This window comes from Hyperoodon ampullatus (genome assembly GCF_949752795.1).
Source record: "Hyperoodon ampullatus genome assembly, chromosome: 6".
NCBI lineage: Eukaryota > Metazoa > Chordata > Mammalia > Artiodactyla > Ziphiidae > Hyperoodon > Hyperoodon ampullatus.
The window spans coordinates 6,688,464-6,702,326 of record NC_136919.1 but is presented as its reverse complement, the minus strand read 5'-3'; the positions used below and the strand labels follow the sequence as shown (position 1 = coordinate 6,702,326).

Below are 13,863 nucleotides of genomic sequence, written 5' to 3'. Positions count from 1 at the left end.
GTGCTATATAGTAAGACCTTGCTATTTATCCATAAAATATACATTTTTTATTAAGGTACACCAGACCCTGAACCGGACAGGGTTGGTTCTAAGTGCTGGGTGAGTGCAGTGGAGGAGAGGGTATTCCATATGGACTCAGGTGGTCAGGGAGGGCTCCCTGGAGGAGGGAACAATGAGCTGGGCCCTGCAGGAGGAAGGATCAGCAGTTCAGCCCTTGGATCAAATTGAAATGTGGAAATAAATAGTAGCTGAACATCCCCCCTCTCTTCTCCCTCTGTAAATGGGGCATGAAGAGCACCTGTCTATAGGATTCCTGTGAGCATCCATTGAGCTGTGGGTGCCTGCAGTGGACCCTTGACACTGTGACTCTCACTGCTCTTTCTTAATATATTAATATAATTCAACAACAAATACCCATGGAGGGTTTACCATGCCCCAGAGCCTGAGCTAGGAGCCAAGGACACGTAGATGTCTCCAGCGGCCCCACCACCCCTCCCCCGACCAGGTCAGTTGTCCCTCATGGCGGTGGGTGCTTGTCCCCGGGCTCCACAGGATGGGGACCTGGCTGCTTTTGTTCACCATTATATCCCCAGGGCCCTAGCTTGCCACCCAGTAGGTGCTCAGTAAATGTGTTGCAGAATGGATGGATGGATGGATGGATGAAGGAGTGAATTAAAGGGAGGTGCTCCTGCTCTCAGGCTGCACCATCCATCAGCAGAGGGAGACACAGGTAAAAGGCTCAGAGCACATTGCTGAGCTGGTGCCTGAGTCGTGATCATCTCGGCAGCTCCGGGCTGGGGGCCCTGCGGGCACCCACTGCGCGCTGTCCACTGCCCCGCTGACCCTCGGGCCCCTCCGCAGGTGAGTGTCCCAGCCCCGGGCGCGGCGGCGCCACCAAACGGAAGAAGAAGCAGCGGCGGAACCGCACCACGTTCAACAGCAGCCAGCTGCAGGCGCTGGAGCGCGTGTTCGAGCGCACGCACTACCCCGACGCCTTCGTGCGGGAGGAGCTAGCCCGGCGCGTCAACCTCAGCGAGGCGCGTGTCCAGGTGAGTGCTGCCCATCCGTGGGCTCCCCGCGGGAGCGTGCAGCCACCACTCACCCAGGGTTAAGGAGTTGCCAAGGTGAGGTGTTTAAGAGCAGGATCATCTGAGGCCAGGAGGGCTGAGGTTCAAATCCAAGCCCTGCCACTGACCCGCTGTGTGACCTTGAGCAAGTTACTCAGCCTCTCTGTGCCTTAGGTACCTCTCTGTAAAATGAGGATCACGTGGGTCTGTTTTATAGGGTTCTTACGAGAATGAAAGAAGTTGATGTCTTTGTAGCTTAGAGCAGTGCCTGGCACACGGGGTTTGGATAAATAAAAGTCGTTTTAAAGTGTTCAGTGCTTGTTCCGTGCCAGCCCTGAGCTGAGTGCCCAGCATGCACCTCTCTCATTACAACCTCACAGCAGCTAAATGCTCATCTATTCATTCTTTCATTCATCCACTTGCACATTCTCCAACACACACTTAGCCAGCGGCAGGCACCACTTATCACCCCATTTTACAGATGAGAAAATTGAGGCTCAGAGAGGTGAAGCTGCCAGTGCAGGGTGGGCGGCAGAGCAGGCACACACTGGGTCCAAAAGGACTTGGGTCCCCTTGGCAGCCTGCTCACCTCTCCTTCCCGCCCCCAGGTCTGGTTTCAGAACCGCCGGGCCAAGTTCCGCCGAAACGAGCGGGCCATGCTGGCCAACCGCTCAGCCTCGCTGCTCAAGTCCTACAGCCAGGAAGCCGCCATCGAGCAGCCCGTGGCTCCCCGGCCCACTGCCCTGAGCCCCGATTATCTCTCCTGGACGGCCTCATCCCCCTACAGGTGAGAGCGGGAACCCTTTTGGGTCGGGAGGATGCAAGCGACCAGGGGACCCCGTCGGGTGTTTTAGGGCCCAGACTCCTTTGAGGATCTGAAGAGAGCTGGGAAAGGTGCCCAGGTGCCCTGTGGACCTGGGGTGCACCAAGGGGTCTGTGGGCAAGTGTGTGAGCGTGTGGAGGGGCGAGAAAATGAGGCCTGTTTGGAAGGAGTGGAGAACCCACATCATCCTGAGGAAGCTGAAAACCTGCAGATTTCTAGGCTGGCACGAGCACCCCAGCACCCTTCATCAACCATCCCGGAGAGAGGCCGGGGAGCCGAGGGAGTGGTTCCCTGTCCCAGGGGCCTGGCTGGGACCCAGAGTCAAAGTCTGGGGCAGTTTTGTCCCGGTCAAAGCTGGGGAAAGGTGGCAAGGCAGGAAGGGAGAGGAAGGAGATGCTGGCGAGTTGGGTTTCTGCACCCCACGACTCCAGGGAGTGCCATCCACCCCTTAGTCTGTGCGAGCAGCTCTGCTGGAGCCATGGTCTCGTGAGAGACAGGAGCCGGTGGGTCGTGGGATCTGAGTCCTAGTGATGCCCACGCTAGCCTCACAGCTCTCCCAGCTCCCTCCCTGCCCTGCTCTTACCTGGGGCAGGAGAACCTCCAAGAGGCTTCCTTCCATACAGGTGTGTGTTCATCCCAGCCCCATCCTGCTGTGTGCCAGGCCCAGGGCAGGCGCTGGGGGTGAACAGGACACAGGCCCCGCTCTCAGGAAGCTCCTGGTCCAGCGAGGAAGGACCACAAGCCTACGGGGGTGGCTCCATGTCCCAGGGCTGACTGTGGGCACTTCTGCCTCTTACCCCCAGTCTTGTAGCCCCAGGGGAAGGCTTCCCGGCTGAGTGAGCTGAGGAAGGGAGACAGGAGGACCAGAGGCTGGGGTCCAAGACTGGCCGCCAGAGGTGGCCAGCCCCTGTGGTCTGCCAGCCACAGCAATATGTCTTTGTGTCTTATGTCACCCCTAGCACGGTGCCGCCGTACAGCCCAGGAGGCTCAGGTCCTGCGACCCCGGGGGTCAACATGGCCAACAGCATCGCCAGCCTCCGTCTCAAGGCCAAGGAGTTCAGCCTGCATCATAGCCAGGTGCCCACGGTGAACTGACAGCCAGCCCCACCAGGACCCCGCTGCCTCCCTGGTCTCACGACAGCAGAAAAGAGGGCAGACACGCAGGAAGGTGACCTTCTCCTGTCCCCTGTCTCCAGGACAGGCTGGGTGGGCTCTCCTGGCCCCTCTCTTCAGCCCGGACTTCTGGGCCCAAGAGGCTGCTGAGGTGCCCAGAGCCTGGCTCAGCCCCTCATCCATGGCCGCTGGAGACTGCGGCCGCTGACCCTGGAGGTGTTGGGCTGGAAGGTTGGAGCAGCGGCTCACCAAGGACCTCACTTACTTTGTGTATTAAAGCCAAAAAGCTGTTGTCTTTAAGAAATAAAAAAAAAAAATTTTAAGCCCCGAAAGATTGCGGGAGGGCAGACAAAGGCAGCAAACCAATGAAGGGACGGCCTTCTGGGGCCAGCTGCCCTCGTCTGTGTGCCTCTTTCTGCAGGAAGTCTTCCATCACTCTAGAGCCCCAGGGGTGGGGAGCGGGGTAGGAAGACACAGACCTGCCCTGGAACCCCTGACACCCGGGTGTTTGGGAGAAACCCCGATGTGTGACCCTGGCCAGGACCCGAACCCTCTCTGTGCAGGGAGTGTCTCCCCTGCCCTATGGCAGGAGCAAAGGGTGTGTGGAGGCAGATGATAAAATTAAATCCCTTGCTGCTGGACATCAGAAGCTGGGGGTCCCCTGGGCATTTGACTGTGGGGGACCCGAGTGGATGGCCCAGAATGTCGGGGTGCAGAGTGGAGGTCCCAGGTGGGCTCACAGGACAGACGGGTGGTCCTAACAGACAGGGCCACCAGAGACCTTCTTCCAAGTCCTCCAACCTACCGTTTCAGAGATGGTCTCTGGGGGTGACAGAGGACACATGTGCCACCAGGCACTGACATCACTTATGAGGAGTGTGCAGAAAACTGTGGGGTGAGAGGAATGGTCTGAAGCCAGCCCTCTCCACCTGGCCCCATGCCACGCCTGCTGATGGGCACACCCTCCAGGGAAGTTAAGAGATAATTTCTGGGAATTCCCTGGTGATCCATCCGGTGGTTAGGACTCGCTGCTTTCACTGCCAGGGCCCAGATTCCATCCCTGGTCGGGGAACTAAGATCCCAAAAGCCATGCGGCCGGAAAAAATAAAATATAATAAAGCGATCATTTCTGCAACCAGCCCCCAGGAAGTAAGACAACACTTCCCGACCCCCAGAGGGCGCAAAGATGCTCGGCCCCTCCGGAGGGGCGGCCCTCACAGTGACACAGCCATCACACCTCTGGACTCCATGGCTGGACCCCGTTTCTCTAGTCTGCCCCACCCACACCACATCAAAGCCCCCCCAAAGGGCCAGTGTCCCCCCCACCAGCCACAGGCTGCATCTTCTAGGTGATCTTGAATAGGTCAAAGCCACGTGACAATCCTAACACAAGGGATGGTCCCCATTTTTGTTTTAGAAGGTGTAACTAACCCCTGAGTGAGGTGAGGACCCTCCCCATCTCCCCCAGTTTACCCCCAGAGATTCTTCCCCATCCTCCATCAGGAATTCCACCATGAAAACACAGTTCTGGGCTTCCCTGGTGGCGCAGGTGTTAAGAATCCGCCCGCCAACGCAGGGGACACAGGTTCAAGCCCAGCTCCGGGAAGATCCCACGTGCCGCGGAGCAACTAAGCCCATGTGCCACAACTACTGAGCATGTGCTCTAGAGCCCGCGAGCCACAACTACTGAGCTCGTGTGCTGCAACTTCTGAAGCCCACGCACCTAGAGCCCGCGCCCAGCAGCAAGAGAAGCCACCACAATGAGAAGCTCGCACACCACAACAAAGAGTAGTCCCCGCTCGCCGCAACTAGAGAAAGCCTGCGCGCAGCAACGAAGACCCAATAAACAAACAAATAAATAAATAAATAAACAAAACAAACAAAAAAGAAAACAAGGTTCTTGTGGGGTGAGCTTTGTCCCCTTCAGATGGGCCAACAGGCCCTGGGGACCATCGCCGTGTGACTTCCCTGTGGCTGGGCAGTTGGGACTCTGGTCCTTGGTGGGGGGAAAACCATGACGGGGAGGCACAGGCTCCAGCTGAAGGCGTGGGGAAGGGGCATTCTGCTGATATATGGAGCTGGCTCTGCCGACCTGACTACGGCAGCCAGACCAAAGGGTTGGCCTGTGCCCTGTACTGTGTGTGTGTATGGTGGGGGAAGGGGGTGCGGGGGGTACAGCCAGAGCTGTGTTTTCTTGCTCAGTTTGGCCTCTGCCTTGGGTAAGTGATTTCCGGGCTTCTATTTGCCATTCATTCACTGAACAAATATTATGAAATACTATATGTGTGCAGGGCTCTACACTGGGCCCTGAGGAGAAAGCAGAGAGTTGACATGGGGTCCCTGGCTTCAGAGGCCACACCAAGCCCAAGGAGCCCCAAACCTAGTCTAAGTCATCCAGGCAGGCTTCCTGGAGGAAGTGTCCTGGAAGGATGAAGAGTCCACCAGACAAAGAGGGGAGCGAGAACAGTGTTTCTGGCTAAGGGAACAGCATGTGTAAAGGCCCTGGGGTAGGCCAGAAGCTGCCTCTTTGGGCCAGTGGGGACAGTTCTGGGCCTGGATCTCCTGCAGGATGAAGATGGAGAGAAGCAGGGACAGCTCACGTGGGGCTTGTGTGTCCAGATCTAAAGTCTGGATGTCGGGACTTCCCTGGTGGTCCAGTGGTTAGGACTCTGTGCTTCCACTGCAGGGGACATGGGTTCGATCCCTGGTCGGGGAACTAAGATTCCACACGCTGCGTGGCACAGCCAAAAAAATTGTTTTTTAAATAAAAAATTAAAGTTTGGATGTCACCCTGGCAGTGAGGAGCCATGGAGGGGATTTGCTTGGTGGAGGGACCCGCCCCTTGGACCCTGTTGGAAACAGAGAGACCCCTGCAGAGGCTGGGCTGGATGTCCAGGCAGGAGAAGTGGCAGCCTGGACCAGATGGGGACAGAGTGGGCAATCTGGGAGGTGTCCCAGACACAGCAGGGACAGGGGTTGATGACTAGATGTTGGGCTGGGGAACAAGGGGGAGCCCAGGGGGCCAGGACTTGGCTTAAGCACGTGGATGCCTGGGAGGAAGAGACCCTGGCAATAGGACCCACCTGGTAGAGGGGTCGGGAAGATGCTGGCCTGCCCTTCCACCCAGACAAGCGCTGGGGCCGTCCTGGTCTGAGCAGGGTCCTCCCTCACAAGGAGCTGACACCCACCCCAAGGATTTGCACCAGCGAAGGGCCGGCCCACAGGGCCCAGAGCTGTGCCTGACGGGCAGCCCTGACGGCCTTTTTGTGAGCACGTGGACGAGCCCACCCAGGCCCTGGGCAGTGCCCCAGAACTCAGATGGAGGTGCATCTGGTCTTTCTATTTTCAGTCCAGAGGGAGGGGCCATGAAGCATCGCCAGGTTGGGGCTGCCTGCAGCAGAGATGGGGGTCACACTGGCGGGGGGCTCCCACTAGGGCCTGGAAGATGGGTCCCAAGAACACCAGCTTCAGAAAAAGCCATGGGCCCGGTTCCCACAGAGGCGCTGGCCCCGCCATCGGGCCACAAGGAAGTCAATGTCACTTCCTCTCAAGCGCTCAAGAAAAAAACAGACCGGCCTAATCGTTTACACATGCTGCTCTGGGGAGCTGAGGGAGGGGCCGCAGCAGCCCTCCTTGCGAAAGAAAATATATTCCAACATTGCTGTCACTATTGTAGCCGTAATTGCAGGGCTGTGTGGGCAGCTTCCCGGGCACCCGTCCCGGGATATAATTTTCCATGAGGATAAGGTACCCGAGGCCCCATCCCGGAATGGGAGAACTTGGAATCCTTCTCCCTCTGATTCCCTTTCCCCTTTTGGCCAAGCAAGCTTGGGACAGGGCATTGAATGTATCTGCTTCTGTTTTTTTGTTTGAAATAAAGAAACTTGAGTCGAGAGAAAGAGAGAGAAATTGAAGGAAAGGCAGTCTGGCTCTTGCAAAACCCAAAACCTGAGAAATTAAGACCAGAGTTTTACCTTGGGCAAGGCACTTCTCCGGGCCTCAGTTTCCTCCTCTATAACATGGGGTGATAACAGAAGCCACCTCACAGGGTTGTTGGCAGAGTTACCCTCCATAAATGAGCGCTGTGGTGTATACGGTGGAAAAACACAGACCAAGGGTGGAGTTTAGGGAAGTCAAAATAGTCCCTGTTCTGGGGTGAAATTGCACATTCCCTCCTCAGAGAACCTGGCTCTTCCCCTTGTCCCTTCCAAGCCCACATTCCTTGGGCACCAGCTGGGGACCAAAGCTCCTGCACCTCTGCTGCCTGCCACTGGAGGGCGCTGTGGGGTCCCCGCCAGGCACAGAGCCGGGAGAACAAGGGCCCTCTCCCGCACAGATCACCAGAGATGGCTGCAGGCTCCTGACCCAAAGACAAAGAAACAAGCAAATCCCAGATCACCAGCAGGGGTCACAGCATAAACATCAGCACAAGTCTTTTGGAGAATGTACCAACAGCCACGAAAATGTTTGCCTGCTTTCACCCAGTAATTCTACCTCTGAGCCCCACTTCAAAAACTAATCCAAAATGGGGTGGGAGGTGGAAGCAACATGTGCCAAGATGTTTATCATATGTTTTCATAGATTCAGTGTAAAAAATCTGGGAAGGGGCTTCCCTGGTGGGAAGCAGTGGTTGACAGTCTGCCTACCGATGCAGGGGACACGGGTTCGTGCCCTGGTCCGGGAAGATCCCACATGCCGCGGAGCAACTGGGCCCGAGAGCCATGGCCGCTGAGCTTGCGCGTCCGGAGCCTGTGCTCCGCAACGGGAGAGGCCACAACAGTGAGAGGCCCGCGTATCGCAAAAAAAAAAAAAAAAAAAATCTGTGAAGACCCAAACCAAGTTGTAAATACTTTAAATTTGATAATGGCTCACAATCCACTTGTCTCTATGTTTTCTGTAATGAGACTAATAACCTCATACGGAAACAGAACAAGCAGGCCCATGTGATCATCTCAACTGCATGAGAAGCTCTTTGCAATGAAGAAAACGTGCTTTCTTCCCTTTTATGTCCCCCTTGGTGCCTCAGTCAGAGCTGGACTTGCCTTTTCCATCCCTATTGGTAAGTGAGTGGCCCCCATCCAAAGCTCGCTTCTCTGCTCCCGTTATCCCACAATTAGTCCTTCAGATCTTGAAGCTTCGTGGTCGTCAGGAATTCCCTTCTCTATTGCAAGTGCTGGAAAGGGCGTGTTTGAGAACTTCTTAAGCTCTTAGTTCACATCTTAGAAGAAGTGGGAATGGATCGAGCTTGGGGTATGAGGACTCAGGAGTGGGCACCTTGAAACTGGAAGGTGCACTTGATAAAGTGGTGTGGATGACATAATTCTAAGATGTTCCCATGACTCCCACCCCAGGGAGACACACACTTCGTAATCCCCTCTCCTTGGGTAGGGGTGGAACCTCTGACTTGCTTCTAACCAATAGAATATGGTGAAGATGAAGGGATGTAGCAGATGTGATTAAGGTCCCTAATCAGTCGACTTTGACTAATCCGAAGGGAGATTATCCTTGGTGGGCCTAACCTAACCAGGTGAAACCTTTAAAAGAGAGTCCAGGTCTTCCCTGAAAGAAGAGATTCAGAGCAGAGAGATGCGTTCCCACCAGCCTTGAGAAACAAACAGCTGTGCTGTGACCTGCCTGTGGAGGAGGTGGCCCCCAGCAGCCAAGGGCCTCATTCCTACCACCATAAGGAACCCAATCCTGCCTGCAATCTGAATGAGCTCAGAATAGGATACTGAGCTCCAGATGAGACATCAGCTGAGGACTCCTTGACTGCAGCCTGGGAGACCCTGAGCAGAGAACCCAGTTAAGCTGGGCCCAGACTCCTGACCTATAGAAACCGTAAGACCATACATGGGGGTTGTTTTCTCTCTTTCTTTTTTTTTTTGGCTGCACTGAGCAGCTTGCAGGATCTTAGTTCCCTGACCAGGAAACCAGGGATGGAACCCATGCCCCCTGCTGTGGAAGCACAGAGTCCTAACCACTGGACCACCAGGGAATTCCCTGGGTGTTGTTTTCAGCTGTTACGTTTGTGGCAACTTGTTACCCAGTGTAGAAAACCAATGCAGATGGAGATGGAGCTTGGAAGTCCTCTTGAGCTTGGCCTCCCTCTGCTCACAGCACACCCAAAGAACCCCGGGACCCATGACAGAGGAGACTTGACACTTCTGCTCAAATTATCTGCCATCTTATCACTTTCCAGGCCATTCTGCATAAGCCGACAGATTAGTTGCCCTAAAACACAGCTTTGGGACTTCCATGGTGGCGCTGTGGTTAAGAATCTGCCTGTCAATGCAGGGGACACAGGTTCGAGCCCTGGTCTGGGAAGATCCCACATGCTACAGAGCAACTAAGCCAGTGTGCCACAACTACTGAGCCTGCGCTCTAGAGCCTGTGAGCCACAACTACTGAGCCTGTGTGCCACAGCTATTGAAGCCCATGTGCCTAGAGCCCGTGCTCTGCAACAAGAAAAGCCACTGCAATGAGAAGCCCGCGCGCCACAACGAAGAGCAGCCCCCTCTCGCCACAACTAGAGAAAGCCCGTGCGCAGCAACGAAGACCCAAGGCAGCCAAAAATAAAAATAAATAAAAAAACAAACCAAAAAACACAGCCTTGATCATGTCCCTCTCCTGCCTAAAGCCTTCTGGGGCTCCCCAAAGCCCTCCCATCAAAGTACCATCACCCAGGCCAGGTGTTTGAGGTCCTAGCATCCAGTCCTGCTCTCCCTGTCCACCTTAAACCCGCCTTGTCCCCTACTCCAGATTATTCAGACAATCCTGACAACTCAGTCCCCTCCTCCTACTGTCCCCCTGCAGCAACATCCTGCCCACCCAGCCCCGCTCTGCCAGTGAAAATGTATTCCCCAGAGGGTTACAATGTAGTGTCAACTTTTTTTAAAAAGCAAGCTAAATTCTAGACAGAAGATGCATTGGCATGTCTGGGGAGATGTGTGTCGCTTGAAAAAGAATAATTCAATGTTGTAATTTTATATTTGGAAAATGAAAAGAAAAACCCTATTATTTTCATAATTCAAACTTTAAAAAGTGAAGCTACTCAACATGCTCTTGGCAGGCACAGATACCAAGAGAAGCAACCACTGTCTCATGGGTGGCCACACGGCAGGATCTCCAGGGAGGAGAGGTAATATATAAAATATAAATATTATATATTTAATATGCATAGATATATACATATTATGTATATTGCATATAATTTGTATGTGTATTTAATATGCATAGTTTTAAAATCTGGAAAGTCATAAACCATAGCGTGAACAGTTGTTTTCTCAGGAACGTGGGATTGTGGGTGGTCTCTATTCTTTATACACACACTTGTAAATTTCCCTACTTGGGTTCTAAAAATTGACAAAACTTTTTAAAGGTGCCCATGAAAGCATTGCTTATGCTGATGCAGCGCGGAAAATTAATTATCCAACAGTAAGGGCAGATTAAATAAATGATGAGGGTATCCGGGATGATGGAGTGCCAGGGAGCTGTTAAAATTCATGATATTGACCATCAAAAGCCCTGGGAGGAAGTGCAGATGCATTATTAGGGAAAATCTCAAGTGATGATAAAAAGGCCAGGCTGTGAGCCCCTGAGCACGGATGCCACCCACGTCTGTGACACACCGACGACATCTCCCCAAAGCCAAAAACCCTCGATCCATATTTTTTGTTGTGGAATTCCATCCTGGATAGAAACAGTTCGGAATCCCTATCTCTACACTATGTGTACACACACACACATTCATTTTACACATCATTCATTCACTTAATAGAAACGCCTTAGAAGCTAGGTGCTCTTCCAAGACCTGGGGACACAGGCACGGCAAGAATAACGCAGACCCAAATCCCCGTCCCCCTGGAGTGCACGTTCTAGAGGGAGAGATGGACAGTGAAGAAGGTGGCAGGAAGATGGTGAGGGAAGATGGCGCGGGGCCTTGCCAGCCTCCTCTGGGTAGGGGGAAGCCACCGGAGGACTGGCACACAGAAGCCTCTGGTCCTGGGTGGGGAGTGGACGGTGGGGGCCAAGGGTGGATGGTGGATGCAGGTATCCAGTTGGGAGCTGTTGCAGCGACCCGGAGCATGACCAGGACAACAACTGCGTGGTGAGAATACAGGAAGTTTTTATTTTCTTCTTTGAGCTTTTCTGTAGTTTCTAAACCTCTGATAGTGACCATTACTTGTGAGTACCTGTAATTAACAGTTTAAAATCTCATCCACCTTTCGGCTTCCAACTCAAAGGATGCCTCTCCAGGGAATCCTGCCTGGATTCCCAGCCACCCGGACAGACACTCCTCTTCTGTGACTGCCCAAGGCCCAGCCCACCTGGAATAAGAAGGGGTCCGTCTTTCCACCCTAGCCAGCCTGGAAGCCCATTCCTGAGGCCAATGGCCTCCCAGGGACACACACAGAAACCCCAGGAGCCCTTAATTCTGGGGGAATTAAGGGGGTCCCCAGGTTCTGTCCCCGCCTCCAGGACTAAAACCAGGCCCCTTTGTCCTCTCATCTTTGCCTGTTCCTCCAAGTCTGTCACGTACCAGGGAGGCTCTTGGAAGCCTGGAGCCAAGGAATCCATTAAACGAGGGAGCCCCAGTGGTTCCCCAGAGGGGCCCTCATAGGACACTGGGAAGCCCAGGTGGATAGGGTACACCAGCCATCACCTGTCTTGGGCTTCCTCCTTAGAAGTGTGTGTACTCAGGACTTCCCTGGTGGTGCAGTGGTTAAGAATCCACCTGCCAATGCAGTGGATAGGGGTTCGAGCCCTGGTCTGGGAAGATCCCACGTGATGTGGAGCAACTAAGCCCGTGCGCCACAGCTACTGAGCCTGTGCTCTAGAGCCCACGCACCACAACTACTGAGCCCGCGTGCCACAACTACTGAAGCCCGCACGCCTCGAGCCCGTGCTCCGCAACAAGAGAAGCCACCGCAATGAGAAGCCCGTGCACGACAACAAAGAAAAGCTCCCACTGGCCGCAACTAGAGAAAGCCTGCATGTAGCAACGAAGACCCAAAGCAGCCATAAATAAATAGTTTATTAAAAAAAAAAAAAAAGAAGTGTGTGTACCCGGGTGGGGGTGAAAGGTTCTGTAGCATTAGGACCAAACTGGCAACATTTTGAGGAGAGGGCCCCTAATTCGCAGACCAGGGCCCTGACCCTGGGGTCTGTGTGACACCCCAGGCTGGCTCTGGGCTTTCCTGCCAGAGCCCAGAAGTTGCCCCCAGCCACCAGGTCCCAGTCAGGGGCAGCTCCGGTTTCCCAGGCCTGGGCTGGGCCCCAAAGTCCTTGCCTGCCCCCAGGGCTGTGGTTCCGGAGCCCCCAGGCTGCTGCTCAGCACTGCCCTGCCCCCCAGCACTGCCCACACTTCGCACCACCCCTAGCCCAGGGTCAGGTGGAGGCAGCCCAAGAGGGGGCCCGCATCTGGATGGGGTGCGATCGAGGCGAAGTCAGAGGAATTCACGGGCGCCCAGGATGGCCTGGGGCAGGGTGGGGGTGGGGCTTCCGGCCAGGCCAGCCCACCCGCATCATCTCACCTGCTGTGCTCACTTTGCCGCTGCCCAAGAAAGGGGCGCTGTGGTTCAGCCACAGGGGCAGCTGCTCCGGGAAGCCGCCCCCAGCCCTTCCCCATCCTGGAGGGTTCCAGGTCTACCCTGGAAACATCGCCCGGCTCCTGCCGGCTGCCCTCCCTGCTGTCAGGCTGCGACTGCCTCTCCCCGGCCCCTCGAGAACCTGGAGGGGCAGCTGGGCACTGTCCGTGTCAGTTGGGGAACAAGAGCCACTGCCCAGCTGTCACCTCACCATGCTGGTCTCCACGTGGCTTCTCGGAAATCCTCTTAGGACACAGACCCAGGTCACTAATCCCTCGCCCACTTGTCCTCACCCTGGCTCTGAACCCACCCGACAAGGCCCCAAGTCCTTGAATGAGCCCCTTTCCGCCCACCCCCCTTCCCCCACCCTCTCCCACACGCCCCCCTCCACTTCCCAGGCACAAGACCCCAGGGGGCTGAGCTCTGCTCGTCTTTCCTCAGCTTGACTGGACACCCCCCCAAAACCGGTCTGACTTACCCCCATGGCAGGCGAGCTGTCACCTCCCCTAGGAAGCCCCTCCCCAGCAGGGGTTAGAGGCCTTCCCTGTGCTCCCACTGTCCACCTACCCCCGTTAGGGCACTGAGCACTTGGAGTTGTCACTGTCTGATGTCCTGCCGTCCCCCCACCCTGTTGTGGCTCAGCATCTGAGGGGTCCCGGGGGACGGGGCAGGGAGTGAATGATGGGCCAGTGCACAAGGGGTTGCTGCCTCTGCAGTTCCGAGGAGCTGCCCCCTCCCTCGGTCCCAGGGCACATGGTCCCTGTGGGTATCGGATGCCCTCCTCACCCGGCTCTGAGCTGGGCACTTTGCCCTCTCAGTCCCTCTTTCCCCAGAAGGGAAAATACTAAAATACAAGCACACATACTGGGTCTGCTCCTCCTTTACCACATCCCAGCTCCGGGATGTTGGGCAAGTTACAGCTCCTTTCCGAGCCTTACTTTCCGCATCAAAAAGCAGAAATACCTCCTTCCTGGGATAGAGGATCAAGTGGAAAAAAAAATTGTAAACACCATGCTCAGCCGATGCTTAGCAAACAGCAGACACTGAATACAGGGATGTGCGCTTTCTGTTTCCAGATGTGCAGCTGCAGCCCCAGAACAGAGGCTCATCTCACCACCAGGAAGCAATGTTACCCATCCCACCTCCTAGCACGGCCGGGCAGGGGGGCCGACTCGGATTTCTAGTGAGGCCTGGGGAACCCTGGGTCCCCAGTGAGGCCCCCACTAGGCAGACCCGTCAGTCCGCGGGGGCAGAAGCTCAGGGGCTGCAGGGC

General features: G+C 55.4%; 1 protein-coding gene across 1 annotated transcript in view; it reads left to right on the top strand.

Annotated features, from left to right (window-relative positions):
• Positions 1-3,327, top strand: part of PRRX2 (paired related homeobox 2) — a 48,358-nt gene extending 45,031 nt beyond the window's left edge. Inside the window, exons 2-4 of the mRNA XM_079706350.1 lie at positions 862-1,049; positions 1,676-1,854; positions 2,850-3,327. Coding sequence (XP_079562476.1) covers positions 862-1,049; positions 1,676-1,854; positions 2,850-2,985 — 503 coding nt within the window. The 3' untranslated portion in view covers positions 2,986-3,327. The remainder of the gene's footprint in view (positions 1-861; positions 1,050-1,675; positions 1,855-2,849) is intronic.
• The last annotated feature ends 10,536 nt before the right edge of the window (positions 3,328-13,863 follow it).